Genomic DNA, 26,841 nt, shown 5'->3' on the forward strand with positions numbered 1-26,841 from the left:
AGTTCAGTACTTTGGTACAGTTTATTTCATTAAAAAATACATTTGGATTCACTAATTCTGGGTTTGGTTTTTTTTAAATAGTTACAATCTATATGTAACCAATCTAAATTTTAGTAGATTGTTTTGAAGATTAAAGAGGCTTTTATTTCTGTACAAAATTTACAATAATAATGAAGCTAAATATTTTTAAAACTAAAGGATAAATAATTGGTTTTGTTTTTATTTTTGTAATGTAAAATGTTAAAATCCTATGTAATAGTGATGAAAAATAACTACTCTAAAAAACTGATTACCCATCAGAGCCCACTGCAGGTGGTCCAAAAGTTTCTCTCGTGCGCATTAACTGTACGTCTTTGTCAGCCATGCAAGTATCACAACCCCATACTGCTGAAGCTTCTGCAGTCAGGAGGCCATAAGCAGTTTCAGTCATCCCTGTACAAATCCGGTGGAACCACTTCTGGCATGAGGCCTCACATAGGATGGCATCTTGATCATCATTCACTTCATTTGTACAAATGCCACAAGGATATACTGGGTCTGATGATGAATGGCCATGTCGACTAGGGTGGAGAGAAGTTTTGTTGCTCTTTTCAGAGTTACACCCATCAGCTGTAACTCTGGGTTGACGGGGCTTATTCTGAGTTCCATTTGCATGGCTGCTGTTTGCATTATCAGTGCTGTTGGAGCGGTTGCTTTCTTGATTTACTGTATTGTTTCGACTAACATTTTTCAAGTCAATATTGCCCTGGTTTACAGTTTCATCCATATTGAGATGAGGAGGATGGGCAGAAGAATTCTGATTAGTGCTTTTAGTTGCTCCTTGACTAAAGTCTTGTTTTTGTGGGGGTGCTTTTGTTTGACCAAAAGTGTTTGGTGGAGGGATAAATGAATGATTTGATTCTAATTGGGAAGTAAAATTTGGATTATTTCCAGGGACAAAATTAGAAGCCAAGTCTGGATTGGATACTTGGCTGGCATTCTGTGGAGGAATCTGATTGAAGTTTTCAGCAGGATTTTGTCTAAAATGTTGATTAGACATATTAACATTCTGATTTATTGGACTATTATATGCTGGATTTCCAAAACCTGAATTATCATGTGGCCCAAAGTTAAAAGCATGAGGTCGATTAAAACCAATGCCTAAAGGATTTTGAGGAAATGGGTGTGGCTGGTTCCTAAGTGAATAAGGACCACAGTATGGGGATGACATTCTTGGAGGTACATGAGGTGGCATTCTGAATGAGCCGTAGCCTCCAAATCCAGGATAACCAGGGCTAAGATAAGGATTTGATGAAGGTAGAGGCTTGTAGGAAATAGTATTATAATTGTCATCAAATGGATTAGCTGCTACTAGATGGTCAGCATTCGGATTTGGTGGTGGGGCATATTCAGACAGTGGAGGAAATGAAGGCCCCTGAAATGAGAATGAAAAAAAAATGTATTATGAACAAAAGACTCAAAGATAAATTATCCTTTTGTCACAGCACAAAATGACATCCTTTCTAGTCAATATTTTTGGGCTTGTGCTACAGGAAATGTAATCCCTTACTTTTTTAAACTTTAATTTTTTGCATTTCATAATCTTTTATTTGTATTTCATATTCATTTTTCTTTTAAAAAATCCAAAAAGAAAAGATACCAAATTTAATTAATCTTCATGTAATACTATAGAAGTACATGTTATTTTAATGAGAGATCACATAATTTACCTTTACTGCTACTTCTTCCAAATTTGGGGAAATAAGGATAATTAAAACACAAAATATTCTAATTACAAAAATTTATTAACCTCTGAATAACCATAAAATAACAGAATTAAAAGTAGATCTGAAATATTTTCTTAGCTACATTTCAGAAAGGAGTTGTTAAAACAAGGCATTTCAGGACTATAAAGTAGAAAAACAAATTTACTGATTCAGTCACACTGCAAATTTTATAATATGATTTCAGTAGAAAAAATATCTCTATTCACAATGTATTTATCACTAGTTTTCCATTTTAAAAAGAATGCTTCAATCTATAGGGAATAAAATGACCTAAGTCCTCAACTATATATCTTCAACCATATATTATAGAAGCAAAGGATGCCTACTCTAGTACTTTGTGTATGTATAGTTATTTCCATAATACCCAATTGTTATAATGCTTTTTAAAAATTAGTTTCCCCATAAATATTTCAAAGTTTTATTTTAGCTGAACTATACATATTATTAAGATCATGTTAGGCATTGTCATATTTGAAAATAGCAGAAATTTAATAAAATATGACATAAGATTTTTCAATGATTTCCAAGTCTTTACTTCTACTTGCCTAAATTTATGTCTCTAGGACACAAAAATAATTTTATGGAAAGTAAAAAAATTTAGTCAAGAAAGAATTGTAATAGGATCTGAAAACTGGGGTAATATTTAACCATGTCCAATTTCCTTTCTAGCTGAAAATTGGATCAAGCCAGTTCAAACCAAAAAGGGACAATGAGAGTAAAAAAAAAATTAATGGTAATTTACCTGGGTATTTGTTTTCCGCTTTTTCTTATCTGGGCTTCCAAGTTGTACACCTGGTCCTCCTAACCCATCCAGTCCACTGTCACCACCTACAAAGTTTTGATTCAGATATATTTTTCATTTATAAGTAAGTATAATTATGCCAGTCATATGTTTTTATTCTAGGAAGATATTATCACAGGAGATAGCACTTACCTTTTGTTATCTTTAGAATAAAAGCTAGTAGCTTTACATCAGAATATTCTCAAATTTGATCACATAACATGAAAAATACTAATTACAATTTCTATGCTTTCAAGTAGTTTTTTTAAAGGACTTATTCTAGTTTCCCCACCATAAAATTACTACCAAAATGAATTTGAATATTAACCCAAAGTTGTAGCTTTATCTGGTCTGACTGCTCCAGATATTATTCCCCCAAAAAAAACATAATCACAAAAAATGAAACTTCTGATTCAAAGTAAATCTTATGCTTCAGTTCACATATTCTGCACCTCATTTTCTAGACTTTACTATCACGACTTTGCTACTTTCTCTTCCTATCCCCCAAAATCCCTTCTCCTAATGGGGAATTTTCCCTAGAACTTCCATTTGGGGAAGGTCCCAAACTAGGCATCCTTCATTATCTGGACTTCCTCTTTCATTATTTTGGACAAGAGCTCAAATCAGTAATGGCTCCATTCTTTGGACCTCCCTAGTGTTACTAGACAGTAACATTACTCCCACATTTCACATCCCTTTTAATGTGTTGTCTTAGGTTATAAGTTCCTTGTAGGCATGAACCATCTTTGTTTGTATTTGAATATGTATACCCAGCAGTTAGTACAGTGGTACTAAGCAGCAGTTAGCACATAAATATTTAACAAATAATTGGTTGACTTACTGACAAGTCAGTGAATGTTCATATCTATGACTAAAGAGTTCCATCAGGATGTTAGGTTTGCCCCATATATATGACGAATAGGCAGAGGGATGGAGAAACATAGCTACAACAAATTCTGTTTCACAAAGGTAGCTCATTACAATATCTAGGAGACTAAATTAATCACTATGCAGTTATTAATCTTTTTTTGTGTCATAGACATCTGTCTGGTGCATCCTTTCTCAGAATAACAATGAAAGGGAATATTAAATTTCAGCTAGAAATCAGTGAAAATAAAGATGAATTTTTTTCCCATGCATATTCTCATTTCAGAGCAATAGAAGTATAGTTCTATTATGATGGAAAAACTTCAGATAAAACCCTAGCAGTAAATTATGTCTAGTTTCTGAGAAGTAATCTAGTTAATCAATCAGTTAATCTACTGAAAAGCCTAATTAAGTGTCTACTACATTCTGGGCATTGTGCTAAGTGCAGAGAAGTTCAGCATCAGTAGACTAATCATTGGTTCTTGACCTATGTCACCATGGCAACTCACAAAATAAAATAAAAAATGCCCCACTCTTGTATTTCTACTTTTCCAGTGAGAGTGAGAGAGTGGCAGAAAAGAAGATAGAAGATGCTAGAAATGACACTAATTGACATGCTATTGGAGGACTAAGTTGTATCAATCTAGACATGTAAACACTATAAAAGAAATCAGAGGGGCAGTTAAGTGGTGCAGTGGATAGGGCACCAGCCCTGAAGTCAGGAGGACCTGAGTCCATCCTTAGACACTTAACACTTCCTAGCCATGTGACCCTGGACAAGTCACCTAATCCCAATTGCCTCAGCAAAATAAATAAATAAATAAACAAACAAACAAATAAATAAATAAAAATCATAAGACAAAAGAAAGGGAAAGCTATATGAAAATATTCTCTATGGAGAGGTGTTAAGGACCATGCCTAGGTGAAGAGGAAGATCAATTCTCTGAGAGCCTCCACAGCTGTAAATCATAAACTTATAGGAATTGCAAAGCAGCCTTCACAGATATCCCTTATGGATTGGGAATGAAATAAATTGGAAGCAAGAGGGAAGAGGAGAGAGGGCAGAGAACACACTTCCTCTCGGTCTTCTTGTATCATCATCATCATCATCTCACATGAAGAGATCCATTCTATAGGGTCTGAGTTAGACCTCCAGCAGCCACTGGCAGATGGCTCCCATATCATAGCAGAGAGGCTAGTAGTAGTAATAACAGTTAACTTTATAAAATATATGTATGTGTATATTTAATTTTATAACATCATTAATTTTTATCAGACATAGCATTCTTAAAAGTACAAATATTAATGTGTAAGTCTTTCTCTCTTAACCTCTATATTTAGCTATACAGTACATCCTTAAAACTATGTTAAATATATTCCAATACAAACACATAAAAATATTTTATCCTTATCTACACTTTTGTATTCATTACTGCTGACTGCAGAATCAGATGAGAATCTACCAGATGACCAACAAAGGTAAAAAACCCAAGCATGCATAAGGAATTTTATTTGTTTCGTTATGTAAAATGGTAATGTTAGTAATATACTATTTATCTCATAGGGAAGACTCAAATAAATGCTTTGGACAGGGAGATAATACAATGGGAAAAGGGCTGTATTTCAAGTTAGAGGACTTTGGGTTTCATCTTGCCTTTGCCACTTATAAACTGTATATTCTTGGGTAAGTCATTTTACTTCTTTGACCTCAGTTTCCTTATCTGTAAAATAAGGGAAGAAGATTTAGAGTAGATCACCTCAAATCAATTCTAGCTCTAAATTTGTGATCACATGAAAAAAATTTTTTTTCCACAAAGAAAATTCTTGTTAATTGTAAGGAACAAAAAGGAGAGGATAATATGCTCCCTTAATGGTCACTGTCTAGCAAACTAACTGCACTTAATTACTATAATTAGGCATATTAAAACTCTGACATTTAGTATCCTTTTAGTAAACATGTAACTGTCATGTAAGCTGTGAACAAAACTGCCTTAAATCCATTTAGGTACAAAATCATAAGAATTAAATACAGTATGAAATGCAAAATAAATAATTTTATTATATTAAATTTAAAATGTTTTGAACAAACAAAACCAATACAAACAAGACTAAAAGGGAAACAGAAAACTGAGAAAAAATTTACATCCAAGGGTTCTGATAAAGGCCTTATTTCTAAAATATATAGAGAATTGATTAAAATTTATAAGAAAACAATCCTTTTTCCAATTGATAAAATAGTCAAAGGATATGAGCAGACAATTTTCAGATAAATAAATTAAAACCATTTTTTAGTTATATGAAAAAAATGTTCTAAATCACTATTGATCAGAGAAATGCAAATTAAGACAATTCTGAGATACAACCTCTCAAATTGACTAAGATGACAGGAAAAGGTAATGATAAATGTTGGAGGGGATATGGGAAAACTGGGACACTAATACATTGTTGGTAGAATTGTGAACAGATCCAACCATTCTGGAGAGCAATTTGGAATTCTGCCCAAAGCTCTATCAAACTGTGCATACCCTTTGATCCTGCAGTGTTTCTTGGGCCTGTATCCCAGAGATCACGAAAAAAGGAAAAGGACCCACATGTGCAAAAACGTTTATAGCAGCCTTTTTTGTAGTGGCAAGAAACTAGAAACTGAATGGATGCCTATCAGTTGGGAAATGGCTGAGTAAGTTATGGTGTAGTAATGTTATGGGATATAATTCTATTAAGAAATGATCAGCAGGATGATTTCAGAAAGGCCTGGAGAGACTTACATGAACTGATGTTAAGTGAAATGAGTAGAATTAAAAGAACATTGTACATAGCAACAAGATTATGTGATGATCAATTCTGATGGATGTGGCTCTTTTCAACAATGCGGTGATTCCACACAATTCCAATAGATTTGTGATGGAGAGAGCCATCTGCATCTAGATAGACAACTATGGGGACTGAATGTGGATCACAACATAATTTTTTCACCTTTTGTTTTTGTTTTTGTTTACCTGATTTTGGTTTTTGTGTTTTTTTTTCTTATTTTTCCTTTTTGATCTGATTGTTCCTGTTCAGCATGATAAATGTAGAAATATGTATAGAAAAATTGTACATGTTTAACACATATTGGATTACTTGCTGGCTAGGAGAGGGGGTGGGGAAAGGGAGGGAGAAAAATTTGGAACGCCAGGTTTTGAAAGGATGAATGTTGAAAACTATTTTTGCATGTATTTTGAAAATAAAAAGCTATTTATACAAAAAAATGAAATTTTTAATCTACTACTCCTCCCATAGAAAATTCTCTATTCTAAGTCCTCAATTTAGCAAATATTATGTGCTTATTATGTAATTTTCCCAACTGTCAACAATGGAACGATCAAATGAACACTGGGCTTCTCCTCCACAATGAAATCAATGAGAGATGACTGAGGGTTTTCTGGTCATTATAGTTTAGGCACAGCAGAATCCTTCAGGCATTTCTTCAAGTTTCTGGAAATGAGATATATGTAGCTGTCTAGTTTTAATTTCTCCCACCTTCATGTCAGAATGCAAGGGTGAAAAAGGTACCATTAAGCAACTGCTTTTAAAACTAGAGTATATGTTGAAATGACTCTTATTCCTTAACATCTTCCATAAATACAAGTTGCACTTGATTCTAGAATTGAAGTCAATTCAATTTAATTTAAATATCTATTAAGTATCTAGTAAGACATTGTAGTAGGGGCTTAATACTTTCCTATCATTCTATAGCAATAGCCAGGAGTTAAGAAATTTAGAAGAGAAAATGGATTTCTAGGACACTGGTTGCTACTTCCATTTGTTTATAATGTAATTCCTGCTTATTTCCTACATTCCTCTTACCTCTTTAAGAGACTCCCTTAAAGTAGAATATATTTATGAATAGGAGAAAACAGTGGAGAAAACTATGTAGCTGAGGGTTTTCTTTTTCTGCTAAGGAAATTAAGGTAAAGTGACTTGCCCAGAGTCACACAGTTAGGATGTGTTAAGTGTCTGAGACAAGATTTGAACTCAGATCCTCCTGACTTCAAGGCTGGTGCTCTATCTATTGTACCACCTAGCTGTCCCGTAGCTGATGCTTTTCTAGCAAGCATGTAGATAATTTCTACATATAATCCTATTATAATTAAACTGACCAAACCTAACACAAAGACACAATAACTACGTTGACTAAAATTTCATTCTTCAACTTTCACTACTTACTGGAAATCCCTTCCTTCCCCTGTCCTTTGCTTATTTTATTAAAGGTGACACTGTACTATTAGGCTATATAAGTACAATACTGTAAGCAAAAATCTAGCTTGTAAAATAAGTCAGTCATCTACTGACTTGAAGAGGATAAATATACCTAAATATTAGAACCACATTAATTCATACCTTACTAATATAAGACCTGTGAAATGCCATATTTAATTTTAAGTTAAGACTTCCAAATAATTTATTACTAAGATAATGTTTATGTTTCCTGTGGAAGAAGGAGATTCCTAACAGTTCACCTGTCTGGGTCATAAGTCTGTTTCTGAGGAAAAGCAGCTGTTGTGTTGTCTGCCTTTATACATTATTCATCTGGGGTACAGTTCTTTTTAGAGTTCAAAAAGAAGTAGGCATTGAGCTAAGTCTGACTCCGAGTTCTGAGATAGTAGTTGCTATTTGTATATGATAAGCAGTAGCACATTAGAGTGAAAGAACACAGTCTACTTCAGTGATTTGTATATGAAGAAAAATGCTGGGTTAATAACTGAAGAAATGTGGACATCAGGACTGTTCTATGATTATGGGACAAATGTTACTTATTTGATTATAAATAGAACATAAGAATTTGATTACTGACCATCTAATCATTAACCAAAGTGGGGTCAATTGTAGAAAGGACCTCTCTACTGAACCAAGAAAGATTAACAAAAGAGAAAGAGGCAAAAGAACAGGTTTTAAATCTTTCAAAGGGAGATTATAACTGTCTGCATTGTCATTTATTGTTAGGAGACTAGTTAACCAATGAGAAGTTGGAGTACTCTCCACTTCAATTTGCTACTGAAAAACTATACAATTTATATTATCTATTAAAACTTGCTGCTGAAGATAAGGATTTTAGAAAATAAGCTCTCTCTAAGCTAGAAGATATTTTTCTGTATCACCACCTGTTACTGTGAGGTGGAGAAGAATCCTGCAAAGGTAGAGAATTTGAGATGCTCATGTCAACTTTACGATAAAGATCAAAGTCTTTTCCTAAAAGAGAAAAACACTACTTCAGCTGAAAGACTGTTAAGTCTTGATTAGTTAAACCCAAAGCTGAAAATAGCTTAGAAGCAGCAGAAAACTAGCTCAATGGATCAATGGTCCAGCTATGATGTCCTGCCCAGTGAGGCATTAATGAAGTACTTAAGGGATCAGTTTAGCTTAGCAGTGTAAAAATCTGTTGAACACTGAAGCTATATATTCATCAAAGAACTTTTATGGACAGTTCTTTTTTAAATTAAAGCTTTTTATTTTTCAAAACATATACACATATGTCCACGAGGACAAGTCAACATTAGCCCTTGCAAAACCTTGTGTTTCAATTCCCCCCCACACCTTTGCCACACCCTCCCCTATATGGCAAGTAGTCCAATTTATGTTAAACATGGTAGAAGTATATGCTAAATCTAATATATGCATATTTATGCAATTAACATGCTACACAAGAAAAAAGAGAAGCAAAATGAAATACAAACAAATAACAAAAGTGAAAATGCTATGCTGTGAACCACACTTAGTTCCCACAGTCTCCTCTCTGGGTATAGATGGCTCTCTTCATCACTGAACAGTTGGAACTGGTTTGAATCATCTCATTGTTGAAGAGAGCCATGTATGGACAGTTCTTAAGATAAAAAGGGCAATAAAATTTAGTTCCAGAGTTGCAAGTTGCCCAGAAACACATGAGTTCCCTATATGGGTCCTTTAACTATCCTAGGACTCCAGTTTTGTGCCCATTCTCCCTATTCATGCTGTATACATTAGTGAGAGAATATAGCTGGGGTATATGGGTAGAATGTTATGTGAATATTAAATATTAGTGTAAAATGTAAATATGTAAATAAAAAGTTATGTAAAAATTTGCCTTGCATTTTCATTAAATGTTTTTGTTAAGACTATTTGTGACTGATTTGTTGATGGGAAATACATTGGTGGGGGGGAACCTCACTAGCTACAGTGCAATGCACAGAAGAGTTAAGAGCAGTATCATGGGTCTCCTTCTGGGTAACCACCTCAAACAAAGAACTGGAAGAAAATTAAGAGTTGGATATAATGTCTGGACTTACATGAAGAAATGAAAATACAACCTAAAACCAATAGTCTTATCAAACCAAACTTTCAAGATCAAGGATTTCCTGAACTTGTCCTTAGTTTTTTGGGACAGCAATGAATTCCTAGATGCTAAAGTACTTTTAGCACTACTAAAATTACATTTTTAAAATATCCTATATTTTATAATTTCTGCTAATTCAACTCAGACAAATATTTATTGAATAACTGCTACATTAAAGTAATTGAGCTAGATACTCAAGAAGACAAAACCAAAATAGTCTCTGTATGGGAGGAAATTACTTTCTATTGGGAAAACAAGTCAGACTAGCCTGCTACCTCAATTATTTCAACTTTGTGATATCTTATTGTATATATTATGCATTAACATATTGTCAAGCTCATTTGGGTGAAACTCAGCAGCTATAATACATACTTTGGTGCTTTGAAATATCTACCATTTATCAGTGTGGATACTTCTTTCATCAATGTAAATCATAACCCTACTATGTCTTTTTATTCTGCATTATTCTTGTCTAAACTTTCCTATAAATCCTCCATAGAAAATTTTTTTCAATGTATTAAGAGCCTTTCTCTTTATAGCATCACTAGAGGCATAATGTCACAGTAAATAAAGAGCAGCTTTAAAGTCAGAACAGCCTGTCTTCAATTCCTGCCTCCCATAATATCTTGGGCAACCAAGATAATCTATCTTTATCATTGAAGGGCACTTCCATGCCTAGAGTTACCCATATGGACAAAATCAAGAGGTCTAGAAAAAAATAAAAAAAATCAAGAAAATACTGGTTTTTAAGTGAATTCCAATTCAAGAGATGGAGAAAAGTGGAAAACTGGAAAACAATTTTTCCAGCATGTATCTCAGATAAAAACCTCATTTCTCAAATATATATAGAACTGAATCAAATTTATAAGAATATAAGTAATTCCCCAATTAATAAATGGTCAAAGACGATGAACATCATTTTCAGATGAAGAAATCAAAGCTAACTATAGAAAAAAAATGCTCCAAATCACAACTGATTAGCGAAATAAAAATTTAAACAACTCTGAGGTATTACTGCTTACCTATAAGATTGGTTAATATGACAGAAAAGGAGAATGATAAATGTTGGAGGGAATGTGGGAAAATAACGTACTACTGGTGGAATTATGAACTGATCTAACCATCCTAGGAAGTTATTTGGAACTATGTCCAAAGGGAAATCAAACTGCATACTCTTTGATTCAGCAATATTACTGCCAGGTCTTTATCCCAAAGAAATCATTAAAAAAAGAGAAAAGGACCTAAATCTACAAAAATATTTACATAAATTCTTTTTGTGGTGCTAAGGAATTGAAAATTGAGAGGAGGGGCAACTAGGTGGCACAGTGGATAGAGCACCAGCCCTGAATTCATGAGGACCCGAGTTCAAATCTGATCTCAGACACTTAACACTTCCTAGCTGTGTGACCCTGGGCAAGTCACTTAACCCCATCCTCAGAAAAATTTTAAAAAGAAAAGAAAAGAAAATTGAAAGGATGCCTCTCAAATGGGGAACGACTGAACAAGTTACATATAATTGTAATGGAATACTATTACGCTATAAGAAAAGATGGCAGGCTGATTTCAGAAAAACACAAACTGATACAAAGTAAAGTGAGCAGAACCAGAACATTATACACATTGTACACAGTAACAGCAACATTGTATGCTGTCTTGTTTGACAATTTCAAAAAACTTGAAGGAAAATTCTATCCACATCCAGAGAAAGAACTGATGGAATCTGAATGCAAATGAAAGCATATTATTTTCATTTTCCCATGTTTTTTTTTTCCCCCTCTTCTGTTCTATTTCTTTTCTCACAACATAACTAATGTGGAGATGTTTTACATGATTACACATATATAACCTATATCAAATTGCTTACCATTTTGGGAGGAAAGGAGAGAAGGGACAGAGAAAATTTGGAGTTCAAAATTTTATTAAAAAAATCAATGTTAAAAAATAGTCTTTATATGTAATTGGAAAAAGAAAATACCATTAGAAATTTTAGAAAACGAATCATGTTTTTGTGATACCAAATAGGTTTAAGATCATGCAAAGCACAATGCAGTCCTAAAGGTTATCCAGCACCAATTATTTCTATGATTCAATTCAGAATTAAGCCAATCTGTAATAACTGGACAAGAAGCTTATGTTGAAGGATCAATTATGTAGTTTCATGTCATAATCTCATTGATATATTTTCTATCAACTTTTTTTTCTACTATGGATGAAACAATCTCTCACAATACTGTAGATTTTATTAAAGAGACTGTGTTAATTGTACCAATAAATACAATATCACTTGTTAATGAGCATTTGGAAAACTTAGATATTCATATGAACATTTTTTATAGGTTTGTCAGTTCATGTATATATGTGGAAGTGACTGAGTCAAACAAATTACTCCTATTCCATTTGAGGTAATTGGCAAGCTAATATACTCCACTACCTTTATCAAGTAAAAGAACATCTCAACTGAATCAATTAGAGGTGTAAACTATGTGTTAACAAGACTTGGACATGTCCAATTCAATCCAGGCATTTCAACGAGGAGCAACAGAAAGTATGTTAAGATTGGTTGAAGAACTTGGCCATGCCTTTGGGGGCTTGTATAAAACCAGAAAACTAGTTGAAACTGAGGATTCAAGAGTCTATTTGCTTAATGGAAGCAACCTCAGAACTATGAGAAAAATATCTCCTAGTAGAAGGAAAGAGAACATTTTTTCACTTCAATTTCTTCTCCCAAATATCTTGATCAAAGGAGGACTTATGCATTATGAAGAGTCACAATATTTAGACTTTTTCATCAGAACCCAGGACAGTAGTGGCTTGGCAGTACTGTCTACATAAGGAAGCAAAATCAGAATAGACAGATGGAGTAAAACGAGGAAAGACAGATTCAAGGCTTTATAAGGAGCCAAAAAAAAAAAAAAAAAACTATCACATGCCTAAGGACTAAGGAGAGAAAAGGACTGCCAATAAGAGAAACCTTTTTGCTACATGTTCAATGACATATTTCTCTCTAGGCCCATGTTCCCCAGATCAATAATGGGGATGGGAGAGGGGATGAGACAAAGAGGAAAAAGGTAAAGACTTATGAGCTACAACAGTAGCTGTAGAAGAACACCTTTATAATCTTTAAAATTATGAAAGATTCTAAATAGCTCTTATTTATATGGGTTTTATCTGCTGATATTCACATGAAATTAAAATGAAATTTTAAAATATCAATTCACTTAATTATAATAAATATATTAAATGCTAACATAAAAAATATATTTTGTGAAAACATATTTTCCAAAGGAAAAAAAAAAACCAGTGAGAAGAATGGCACTATTTTAAACATTTTGGCAAATCTCTTTAATGTCTATTTTTATAGAAGATTGGATTGTCATATATGCATTCTATATTTGATTTGTTATAATGTTTTGTTTTAAACATATGAAACAAATTTAGCTACACACAAGAGGTAGTTGGAAAAAAAGATGACTTTTAGTATTATATTGTAAAAATTGTTTTAACCTTGTGAACTCTCAGAGGTCCCATGATAACTCTTTGAAAACTCATTGAAAACCAATGAGCTATAACATTGGACAACCACAACCAATTAGAATCCTGAGGGGAAGTACAGTAGCTATAGAGACTATGTCTGCCATTGCTGTTGGAAATTGAAAGAATAATTCCAGAGCCTGTAACACACACACACACACACACACACACACACACACACACACACACACCAGTTCATATGATATTATTAATTCAGTGGCAGATCACTGAAAAAAATGTCATTTATGCTTGTCAAGGAACCTTATATAATTTATATGTATGAGAGGAAATTCCTGTCTGAGTATGTCATATTCTTTCTTAGAATCAACAAGCAGTGGGGTTCTTATATTTGCTACAACTCTGAAGTGGGTGACTCTAAAAATGTGCTCTACTTTAGAAAAAGTCCTATAAAAATTCTACCTCTGTGCTTTTCAGGTTTTCATCAAGGAAGTTCTCTTTATGAGCTCGCTTTTTTAAAGATGAGAAAGCAAGCACATTAGTTGGGTGTTTCTAATGTTTTCTGATGCTTGGGGGAGGGACAACAAAGCATCATTTATGACTTTTCTATCCTTTTGGAATCTTCCTTATTTGTTATATATTGAGAATTGATTCTCAAATGTTTTCAAAACTAAGATATCTCTAATATAGTATGTATCTGTGAGGTTCAATCATTATTCCCTAATCAACCTTTAAATTGCTATTGTCCATTGTACAATGAGTAAAGGGAGACTGCCTTTAAATGTAGTGGTTTTACCAGATGAGAACCTATTATTATAAAAAATCAAGTCAACAAGTATCTATTAAAAGTGCCTACAGATTTTTTGCATTTCACATCTATTTGTAGTTCTAGTGTTTTCATCCATAATTGCCTTGGGGGAACATCTGATTTATTAGATCTCACATTCAAGCTTGCTCTCTAAAGGTTTGCTGTTTCCTTAACTGATTTTTGGTCTTTTATAAATAGTTTTCTTAATCTTTTATCATCTTCCTTAGTGATGTTTTACAAATAACCTTATATTCTAAATGGGCATTGCCCTTTGATCTGTTTGGCAAAGAGAAGCTAAGGTGGTTTCTAGACTTTTTTGTCTATTTTGTATTAAACTTTTCTAAGAAACAACAACAAACATAGTATCTTTATTTTCCCATTTTCAGATAGGAAACAAAAGCCTTTTGAAATAAAGCATGTTAAATTCTCTTTAATTGCAAATAATCTTCTCATTTTTATTTTTTCTTCTAATTTCATGTTCATTTTGAACAAATGGAAAACCAAAATTCACCAAGACATTTTTTTAAGTGTGACAAAGGCCTTTCATGCATGGGGCCTCAGTGAAGGATCTATGGAAATACCAGTGGATTGCATGGCATGTAAAGGCAGGTAAGTCTTATGTAACTAACAGTTCAACTAAAGCATTAACGATGACTTTGACCTTTGCTCTGAACAGCACATGAGACAGATGGCTATGCACAGTGTATCTTGAAATTTCCATTATCACCGCTCTATTCTGTGCTAGAATGCTTAATATATCAGTAATAAATATGTTGCTCAAATTTGGTTCTGCTCCTCATATGACCTTGGGAGAGTCCCTCAATTTCTTGTCTTCATTTCTCCATCTATAAAATAAGGTACCAGATGGTTCCTCCACCTGGATCTTTCAGCTATGTGGAAAAGAGCTATCATAATCATGGAACAGACAAGTTTAGCTTTAGCAAAAGCAATCAGTCTTAGAAAAGATACAGCAATAGGTCATGTCATGAACTTAAGAATGCAGTTTTCTGTCAACAGAAAAGAAATCATATTTCCCTTGAATCTAATGTTGTGCCTACAGCCCTACCTCTTTCTCTGGTTCTTTTCTTATTGAAGACATCTCAGCCACTATGGGCTACTCTTCTGTTCTCCAGCTAATAGTTTCTTCATGAGTAGAATAGTGATTCAACAGCAGGTCTCCCCTTCTCTATCCTTCTTTCTTTCTGACACTTGGTCAGATTCAGCCACAAATCTTCCCTTTTTTTTTTGCTGAGACAATTGGGGTTAAATGACTTGCTCAGGATCACACAGTTAGTCAGTGTTAAATGTCTGAGACCAGATTTGAAGTCAGGTTGTCTTGATTTAAGGGCTGGTGCTCTATCTATTGTACCACCTAGTTGCCCCTAAATCTTCCCTTTTCTTTGCCTGTTGTTTTTTTTTTAAACTGATAATTTATGTCTTCAACCAAATTACTTTAAGAGAAGTCAAAGAAAACTACTGATTTTTAATCATTCCATCATGGGTCCTTGACTGTTTGTATATCTAAAACTTTAGGTTTTTGCTAAGAATTATATTTTCAATTTACAGAAGTCATTTATGATAGATTTATATACTTGTATTGGATTGAAAATGTCCCTGAAACCCACATATCTACAAGTTTTTCTTAAAAATCCCTTTCTGCATTGAGGACTGCTCACAAGAAACTAGAAAATCCTACCTTGTTTTAAGTGAGATGCTTTTAAGTGAGATCTAAGCCTTGATTCAAAAATTCCAAAAGTTGTTGGGTAGGCAGTGGTGTTATTTGAAGCCCCAAATCCCTTCCTGGAACAATGTTCACAACAGATAGCTGAAAATGTGGTAATAATAGCCAAAGCAAGTCATTTACATTTCTTATTCTATTGTTTGATACTTCTTATCATAGATGAGAGGCTAGGGCTTTGCCCTACGAAGGAAATGGGAGATGGGGTGAGGAGAGGAAAGAGAGAGAGAGAAGTTTTCTTTCTTCAGTAACAGACTGCCTTCCTACAGTGCTCTAGAACTGATGTTCCTGCAGTTTGCAGTATTCTCCCTTATTAAAAAATAGACTAGGAGAAGGGAAGGGAATAGGGTAAATGGTCATTGGAGGCTAAGGAAATAGGGACTAGAGACCATCACTTTCTGGCACAAAAGTATGCACAATTGTACTATTTTTCCCAGGATCTACCTGCAGTGCCAAAACTTTATTTATCTCCTGTATTAGAACCCCTTGTTATTATTTGATTTGCCACTTTCACCCCTTTTGGACTTTCTACTTTAAAAAAATTTCTGAGTAGATTAGAAGTCTTTAGCCTCTTTCCTTCCTTGAATCTGAATATTTTCCAACTTAGTTTTCACTATTGGTTCCTTATGTGCCTATTTATACTAAAATCATAAGTATCACATTTACAAAGTCACATATAATCAAACTTAATTTGGAGGATCTTGCTACTTCCTTACCCTCCAGAGCAGATGTTGGTGAATAAACTTACTTACTTTCATTATGAAACTTCCAAGAAAGAAAATAGCTAACATTTATATAAGACTTTAAGGTTTACAAAGTCTTTACATACCTTGTAATACTTGATCTTTACAATAATCCTCAGAAATAGGTACTTATAAAGTAATGTTACCCTTGTTTTACAAATGAGAAAATTGAGGGACTTGCCCATACTCACAAGGGTAGTAGCAAGGGTTAATGGCTGAATGTAAACTCAAATATTCTGTTTACTGTACCATACTAGCTCTAAAACTATATGTACCATGAAGTATATCCTGTTATCTTTGGCTGCAACAAGAAATCATTCCCACAAATTCTTTTATTTGCCTCTTCTGGTAAGTTATTCTTTCATTTGGCTGAGAGCTGTCTTTTTTCTTAGTTGCAAACTCTTTAAATCTTATATTTTCATTCTATAGTGAGATATTGACATATTTCTTCAGTAGTGTGATAGTACACAAAGTACCAATAATTTGATCAGTTTTACTAAAGAGCCTTATAACTTTGGTATTCCTAAGATCCTCTTCTACTCACCATTCCCCTATTGTTACTGCTCAAGTAGAAGAGAACTGCATGCATTTTTATGTATTTCATGAATTGCCAAGGCCAAAAAATTTTATCAAGTCTAGTCAATCTTTAGGTGATAAGCTTTGTTGCAATTAGTGAAGCTACTTCAGGAAAGGCAGACACAAAGCCTGGTCCATACTTGAAAATATTTTTACCTTTGCAGGATCTAACAGAACATAATTACACTCTATTTATTTTATAGTATTCAGGGCCACATTCATAATATTGCATCAAAGTAGAAATTGAATGCTATGCCAGCCAAATTAAAAACCAATATTTATTCAATGCCCAAAGACTGGATAGCACTGTACTTGATACTAGATAAATGTTAGAAGATGGAAGGACACAAACAAGATAGTATGAACAGGTTACAATATAATATAATATAACATGCATATAATACATTGTATATAATGTCACATCAATATTTAATAATATAGCTAATATGTAATAATTTAATATAGAATTTATAAATGCATACATATTGTATATGCAATATATCATAGGTCCATTAAAGTATTTTTATATATTACATAGGTATAAGAGGTTTTATAAACAGAAAAAATATTGATTTATTTCTCATTTGAGATTTTTTTAAGCAAAATTGAGTGATCATCTGTTTATTATGTAACAGAAGAGATCCAAGTAGAAGACTGGACTAGATGATTTCTGAGTACTCTTGCAACTTTGATATTCAGTTCTATATGTTTTAATCTCATACATAATACCTACATAGTATACTATAAACATTTTATAACTGATACAGTACCACATAGCACTAAATAAATACTGTTGTTTTTTTTTTTAACAATAGCTGATCATAGGATTAGGATTAATAGTAAAGAAATATAGTTCCTAATCTATCTTCCAATGATTCACTTAAGTATGAACCAAACCACTTGCTTTTTGTGTCCTCACACAAAATACAAGCTTAAAAATAGTAAACTTTATCATGGGCTTGTTTTGTGAATTAATATATGAACTACACTACCTAGCATTCATGGCCCTCTACTCATTTTATTTCACACTAATACCTTTTATGCATTCTATGTCAGTCAAAATGGATTATTCACAGCCCCAATATAAATCCTATACTTTCTAGCCAATGTTCCTTTGTGCATATAGTTTCCTATCTGGATTGTCCTTCATCATTTCCTATTTTTCCATTTTTTTTAATTTTTAATTTTTATTTTTTGCTGAGGCAATTGGGGTTAAGTGATTGCCCAGGGTCACACAGCTAGGAAGAGTTAAGTGTCTGAGGTCAAATTTGAATTCAGGTCCTCTTGACTTCAGGGCTGGTACTCTATCCACTGTACCACCTAGCTGCTCCTATTGCCTTTTAATTTCTATCCATCTTTCAAAGCCCAGCTTAAATGCCAGCTTCTCCAGGGAGCTTTCCTTGATCTTCCTAACTGGTATGAATTTACTCTCTAGAAACTTCCCATTTCACCATTTTTTACTGTCTTATATACTACACAGTAACGTTTTTTGTTTTTTTTTCAAAGTCCTATCTACCTAATAGATTATAAACACAATGAAAGCAGCAACTCTGTGAACAGCAATATGCTCTGCATATAAGTTCTTAAAAAATATGGAAATGAATTAAACTAAATTGAATATATGACAAATAGCTAGTGAAATGCCTTTACAATTAAAAGCTGCTTTTCTTTTTTAAAATATAAGTAAAAGACACTGTCTTCAATACTTAGCTTACTATATACACTGGATGAATATTTTTTTTAAAAAGGAAGAAGCACTCCCAGCTCTTGATTTCAGATTTTGAATATTTATGCTTCCAAATGCCAATTCACCTCTTTCTCCAAATAATAATTCTTTATCTTTACTGAGTCCCACGGGATTCAGAACTACTTCACTTAAAAAGGTGAAGAAAGGACATGGGGATGGTGCACATGTGCAATGTATAACAAATACTTCAATTAACAAATCCCCTAGGAATGAACTTCCTTTATAACTAAGAAGTTGAGAAAAAAATTTAAATCTTCATAAATCATATAAAAACAGAGCTTCAGTTAGTCACAAAAATACTTCCAGACTCAGCTTCTATTTATCCTCTCACATAACTGAATGTACATAGAGTTGCTCATCAGAATTGTTAAATTTGAGTTGTTTATCTTCTGTAACTATGGGGAGGAAAGTTTATGCTAAGAGGCAATCTGGTATACTGGATAGAGGATCAGTCTTAGAAACAGAAAGACAAGCTCCTGACACATGTCAACTAAGCTTCCTTAGGAAGATAATTTATTTCTCAGTGCTCTAGGAAACTCTCTAAGACTATAATAAATCATGGCTAAGTTTGTTTTATCAAAAAAACCTCCAACATCTCTAACTGCCTCATCCCTTTCCTCCTAAAGGTGATAACTATTCCAATATATTATTACCTACTCAGTTCTCTCTTGTTCCTATCCACTAGGAAAATAAAAAAGATTCAAATATCAGTCATTTACACCCATTGTTTTGAATTAAATATCTTTTAATGTGAATGAATTTATTAATGGACTACTTCAAAGAACATTTTAGATTTTTAATTTCTAAATGTGAACTTAAAGGATTTATTTCTAACTAAGGGAATTTCAGGCAAGTGTCAAACCTTTTTTTTGGGAAAGCAGGGAAGCCCCCCAAATCATAGTTCTTATATTCTTTCCCTCCTTGTTTCCTTAGATTAACCAAAGGTAGAAGAACATGGGAAGTGAAGGGAGAGGGAGGGGGAAATAAAAAGGCCTACTTCCAAGAAAGTGCTGAGGTATCCTTATGTTCAATTTCTTTATAATGAAATTTCTTTATCACTGACTTCTAGGACCTGAAATCTTCCCTATCTATAGCACAAGTCCATAGAGAACTATTTGCTTCCAGAGTTTTCTCTGTTCTTAGATAGATATACTCATTCTTCTGTCATACTCCCAAATACATATTTAGTTATCTGACATTCAATAGTATTTTAATAAGAATTTAGGTATGTTTTAAATCATAAAATATTTTTAATTAATCTCAAAAAGCATGTCTCTTCCTTGTCAAGGTTAATTCCTTGATTCCATGCCCTACTGTCTTGGTGGTAGTATGGTATAGAATCAAAAGGACTCACTGGCTTTAGCATAAAATGATCTAAGTTTAAAAACCCTGGGAACTCTGCCACTTGCTACATGTGTGATTTTGGTTAAAACATTTAATCTCACTGGGCCTTAGTTTCATCAGTTACAATGATGAATTTTGATTAGATGATTTTTATATCCATGATTTATGATATTTCAAAAGCCTAACTTCATCAATCCTTTCTTTATTTGATCATCAGATTTTATTGGTCTATGAGTTTTTTCTTTTTCTTAAAACATTTTTAGAGCCACCATTCTTTAAAAAACAATTCCTCCCCATAAATCCTCCCCTTGAAATTGTCATCCTCTCAAACTATGTTATTACATCTCTCTCTCTCCTCCCTTCTTCCTCCTCTCTTTCTCTCCTCCCTCCCCACCTGTCTCTTTCTCTCCTTCTTCTCCCCTCTTTTTTTCTTTTTGGCTACTAAAAACTCCGAGAAATAATATTTTTCAAATATTTCTTCCTCTGCTTCCTAACCACCTACTATCTGATGTCCAACCTCATCCACTCTACTGAAATTGCTAATGATTTCTTACATACTCAATCCAATGACCTTTTCTCAGTTGTCAGCCTACTAGATACTTTCTACTTTCTACTTTTGACACAATGCTGACCATCTCTTTAGCTTTTACAAAACTACTTTCCCTGTTTTACTTCCCACCTATTCTTACTTTCTTAGCCAGATTGCCATCTTCTTCCTATACCTGACATACATGCCTTGTAAAATTCTATCCTAGACCATTTCCTCTTTTCTCACTATATTCTCATGTATATACAGATGATTTATAATCTTGTGTAATCTCTCTGCTTAAGTCTATTCCATATCTCTTGTCTACTGGACATCTCTACTTAGACGTTCTGCTGGCACCTCCAATTTAATATGAATTCATCTTCCCCCTCAAATTCACTCTTCCAAACATCCTTAAGATATGTTTAGAGCAGCATCTCAATCTCTCCCCCTCCCCCTTCCCTTGCTCTCCTATAAACTTTCTAACTTTAGTGCCCATTCTAACTCTCTTGTGTCTCCTATATCCTTTCCTCCTCACATTCAGTCAGTGATCTTGGTTATCCAGTCCCACTCATTATTCCCCTATGAAATCTCTTAGATCTGACCTTCCTCATTACTCACATTTCAGTCACTATTCTTTTTCAGGGTCTCTCCAATTATTGTATTAACTTCCTCACTAATTTCTTTCCCTCTAATTTCTGGTCTCCCCAATTCATTTTTCTATACCAAAATAATCTTCCTGCTAAAGCACTGAATGGTTTGATCATGACACTCTCAAACTGAAAAACTCTTCAGTGGCTCCCAAGGGCAGTTGGGCCAAAATATAAACTCCTTAATATGACCTTCCATGATCTTGCTACAAATCATTTTGCCAGATTTATATCATAATATTTCCCTTCATGTATTTATGTTTCAGACCAATTGAACTACTAGTTTCCTGAATGACATGTCTTTATGTATATTTAAATAAATTTTCCTCTGTCCTTGGAAAGCATTCCCTCCTCACTTTTCCTCTTTAGAATTCTTATATTCCTTCAAAGCTCAGCTTAATTGCCAACTAAGGTATCCTATATGATACCTCTTCTATCACCTCCCCAATGATTAGTCCTTCTTTCCCACAAATTTACTTTGTATCTTTATTTATTTATCTGGATTCTTGTTATATTCCTGTAACTGAGCTTCTTGAGGACATTTTATTTATGTATCCTCAGACTCTAGCAAAGTGCTCAGCAAGCAGTAGGTGCCTAATAAGTACTTGCTGAATCTTCATTTAAAGCTCAAGTCAGATTCGATTTCCTACATAAAACTTCCCTGATTCACCCAACTAAAAATATTCTCTTTTTAAAAATTTTCCTGGAACAATTGGCCTGGAGATCTCCTTTACCCAGACTGTTTCTACCCCATATTATATTTGCCTATGTATACACTTTATTCCCCAGTCGTATTTATAAGCTTTTTGAGGAGAGTAGCTAAGTCATTTAAAAAATTCTTTTTTATTTCTAGTATCTACCACAACAAATACTTAAATATAAACAAATATTAATAATTACAGCAGTCCTACTTCTCCTATCCCTACCAGTCCTAGCAGCCACTATTACAATGCTTTTAACAGACCCCAACCTAAATACAACATTCTTTGACCCTGCTGGAGGAGGAGACCTAATCCTTTATCAACATTTATTTAGATTCTTTGGACTCAGCTATTTCTATTTGAGATACTTAAGTATTTGAAGATACTAAAGTCAGAGGAAAAAAAGGATTAAACCAAGAGTCAAGAGACCCAACTCTATTGCTACTATCTAGCTTAATTTGTGTGATTTTTGACAAGTTGTTTTATTTCTTTAAGTCTCAATTTCTTTGTATGGAATTGAAAGGATGCTATGATGAAAAGGGCAATGAAGAGTGCTGGATTTTGAGTCATAAGAACAGAGTCTAAATCATGGATCTCACTGTGACCTAAGGCAAGTTACTAAACCTCTAAATATACCCTGATAGCTCTTTAAGATTATTAAAAGATGCATAGTGAAGAGAATAGAATCAGGAGAACATTGTTCACAACAGCAGCAATATTGTTGAATGAAGAACTGTGAATAACTCAGCTATTCTCAGCAATACAATCATCCAAGAAAATTCCAGAGGACTATTCACCTCCAGAGAAAAAGCTGATATTAATCGAATACAGATGGAAGCATGCTATTTTAAAATTTTTCTTTTATTTTTCTCCTTTTATTTGAATATTCTTATAAAAATTACTAATATGAAAATGTTTTATATAGTTATACATGTATAATTTATATCTGTTTACCCTGTCAAGGAGGGAAGAAGGGACAAATAGAATTTGGAACTTAAAATTTAAAAACAATTTTTAAACATTTTTATTTAAAGTTTAAAAAAAATTATCACAAGACAAATTAGTTTGATATTCTGTTGCAGTAGAGGGTTTCCATTCTCCCTGGGGGGGGAAAAAAAAACTTCATTGGAAGACATCTTTAGTTAATAGAAGTATTATTGTAGTTACTTTCTGAGAGACTACGTGGAGTAGTTTGAGGACTTCAGAGCAGGCAACAAGGACTTTTATCAAATATAGCTTCTACATCCATACTACCAATTAGAGATTCAATTAGGTAAACAACTTTCTCTTTTAAAATGCTAAGTCTTCTTAATATAATTAAATCCCATTCACAGTTTAGTATAAATTAATCTCTGAAGGAATTTAGAATCCTCAAACTGCAAGCAGATCTAAATGTATGGGAAAACAGGACAAAAAGAAGGCATAGAGACCTGAAGAGGGTTCAGACACTGACATTCTTCAATTTGTCCTAGGGTGCTGGCAATACTTAGATACAACTGCCAAAAAATTCATCAAACAGTGAAGAGCCTCTGAATATTTAACTAGACTAGACCTTGAATATTCAGGGATATCAATAAAATTGGGATACTTGAGTAAAGATACCAAGACTAGTTGAAAAAGTTTCTAAGCTCTGTTCTCCTTAATTCATTCTGATAAATTACTAATTAATCCCAAACCTTCCCATTTTGGAAGCAAAAGTCATATGTGTATGGAATTTCATTTATCCTTTGCCTCTTTATTATCAATGTAGTATATACTTAGTTTTAAGAGATTTTCCTATTTTTGGAAACTCTAGAATGAATGCATCACTAGATAACAGTCTAATGCAAAGCTTCTTAAACTGTGGGATCATGACCTCATGTGGAACCACATAATTGAATGTGGGGACCATGAAATTATATTTATTATCAATAAATGTTTGATTTGCAAACTTATTTGATAAACCTATGTACCTGGGTCATGTAAAAATTTCTTGGGTGAGAAGGGGTTGCAAGTGAAAAAACTTGGGGGTAATGTACTGGTATCTTTAGAATGGTAAATTTTGAAACAGCAAAGTTCTGCAGAAATTTTTACAAAGATGCCCCATAAATATGTTGGTGCCTTTAATAACTCTCAAATTAGTAAACCAGTTATTACAAAATTATTTATCACAACTTTGTACAGGGACTTTAGAAAAATTCCTTTTCTTTTATACTCATTATGCAAAGTGTACCCTTAAGCCACATGAATGTATTGTAAGGCATTGCCAACTAAAGACAGAGTAAACAGGTTTGAAAGTATCATCAGCTTAAATAAAATGTACATAAAGCCATATCCTTTAAGCAAAGCTAAAATATACTTATTTTTACCTAGATTAATACTTAGAGACTTAACTTCAATGACTGAGGTCAAAAACATAAAACTGATACTTGTTTCCATCCCCAGAGACCAATTTATAATAACAAATGTCGCAAAATATCAAGGGAATAAATGTACCTAAGAAAATCTATTCCTTAAGGGTTCTTGACAAGTCATAAACACAAGCATAAAGAAGACAAGATGGCAAATCTTCACCAATGAATAACTGAACAACAATTAAATTTCTTAGATGACTTTTGAAAGAGCATTGAATCAGCTTGGGTGAGCTCTCTCTGGGCCTCAATTTCCTTCTCTGTAAAATAAGTTGATTGGCCTAGATCAGAGGTGTCAAACTCTCACCCATCCAGCCACCTATAGTCTAAATCTGATAAAAAACGTAATTGGAAAATGTTTAACAAATTAAATTAAAATGCAATAGAACATAGACAATTTTAATTTGTGGTTTTAATGGGCAAAATGCCAAAGGGATTTATCTGCATTTGAGTTTGACACAGACTAGCTCCTTGACTTCTTTTAGGATCTCCTATGACTTGTTCTGTATATCAGGTTTTACTTTTAAAATAGCATCTTAAATAAATAATCAATTCTCTAAGTAGATGCTTCCCAGTGCCTTTTTTTCTGTGCTGCCTTAACAACAGAAGATAGACGGATGTAAAGACTTGACTTACTTCTACGTTACTTTTGTCTATAGAGAAATTATTTATTACTCATTAATTTGAAAAAAAAAATTTTTTCTTAATTTGTTTAGATAAATATTGTTTCCAAGAAAGTTTTTTTTTGAATTTTATGTAATAAAACCTTTAAGTCTAAACTAAAAGTTCTACCTTCTGCACAAATTGTTTCTAGATACTCCTTAACCTAATTACTTTGCCTCTTAGGTTATCTCTCAACTATCCTGAATAAATCTTGTTTATACATAGTAGCCTGCATAGTGTCTTCCCCATTAGATTGTAAGCCCCTTGAAAGTAGGGACTGGTTTTCGCATTTCTTTATGTCCTCGGAGTATATATGAAAGGATACAGTACCCGATGCAAAGTAGGAGCTTAATAAATATTTTCTTGCTAACTTGATTTGTTGTGTCTAAAAATGAGAAAAAGATCTAAGTAGACTTCTCCTAATCCCTATGTGAGAGCTAATCTTTCTTGATCCATTTTAGTAGAGCACACCTTGATTTTCGGAAACAATGAGGCAACAGAAGGAAAAAATGCACATCTAAAAGATCTTTCATTGTTTACAAGTAAAAATAAAGAAAAAATTAATTCATAAAACGGGATTGAGTCGTACTGTGAACGCTATTCGGTAATTGCCTATTAAATTTATAATCAGCACTAGCAAAGCGCTTTATGGTTTGCAAAGCGCTGTGCACTTCAGCTTATTTAGGATATAAATTCTTAACCGTTAAGGAAACGAAGTTTCTGGCTTGTTATTGTTAATGGGGAAGGCCCTGCACACCTCCTTCCCAAAGTGTCTCGGGCAGGCAAACTAACTTTTGGAAAAATCACTCCTGGTCTCTCCCACACGGTCCTTCCTGGGCAGGTAACTCTGGTGAAGACCGAGAGCTGGCAGCACCGCGGGAGACAGAGGACTACGGAGGGGGAGGACGAGATGGAGATGCTGGAGGCGACTTCAACAGCTTGCTCCCCACACAAAATCCCGGCAGGGAGCACGTCGCGCCCCGGGCATCCGTGGGGTGGCAAGCAGGAACTGGGAGGGACTCGGTCAAGGCAAAGCTCGGATCGCGCTGGGGCCAGGCGGGCTCTGGAGAGTTAGGCCCCGGACTGCGCCCCTAGAATACCTCCCCGCCCCCGCCCTTGCCCTTAACCCCCACCCACACACCCATCTCTTCTTGCCCACCGTTCACTCACTCTCCCCTTCACCCACCTCCCCCGGCTAGTTACCTCGAACTCTCTTCAGCGCAATGGGATCCTTCTCCTGTTCTGCTGACATTACAGACTGCAAAGCATGACTCCCCCCCAGGCAGCGGGAATCGCGTTTCTTTGATGCTGCTGCCGCCGCCGCCGCCGCCGCCTCCTCCTCCTTCTCTCGCCGCCGCCGCTGGGACAGCTGCTACTCTCGGTTCTATCGCCGCCGCCAAACCCGGGAACGACCAAGGGCGCGGGGGACGCGGGCCCGACTTTGCAAAGTTTGGCAGAAGGACCGGGCCTAAGGGCGGCCTGGCCAGCGGGGGGTCGGCGGTGAGGGATCGCGATGAGGACCGCGGCCTGGGGGCAGCCCCCGTCTGGGGCCGGCGGCATGTGCGGGGGCCGAGCCCGCTGCCTCTGCCGCCACCTCCGCGCCTGGAGCCGCAGGAGTCGCTGACAGCGGGAGGCGGGAGGTCCGGGCCCGGGGTCGACTCTAGCACACACACGCACACACGCTCACACTCAGACACACGCTC

The 26,841-nt window shown here is 34.5% G+C and overlaps 1 protein-coding gene across 1 annotated transcript; it reads right to left on the minus strand.

Annotated features, from left to right (window-relative positions):
• Positions 1-216: 216 nt before the first annotated feature.
• On the minus strand, positions 217-26,841 carry PYGO1 (pygopus family PHD finger 1). The gene is made up of 3 exons (XM_074294574.1): positions 26,342-26,841; positions 2,509-2,594; positions 217-1,414 (listed from the first exon to the last, which is right to left on the minus strand). Exons 1-3 carry the CDS (start codon positions 26,388-26,390, stop codon positions 290-292), a joined length of 1,260 nt encoding a protein of 419 aa, XP_074150675.1. The 5' UTR covers positions 26,391-26,841; the 3' UTR covers positions 217-289.

The sequence above is a fragment of the Sminthopsis crassicaudata genome, chromosome 2, assembly GCF_048593235.1.
Source record: "Sminthopsis crassicaudata isolate SCR6 chromosome 2, ASM4859323v1, whole genome shotgun sequence".
NCBI lineage: Eukaryota > Metazoa > Chordata > Mammalia > Dasyuromorphia > Dasyuridae > Sminthopsis > Sminthopsis crassicaudata.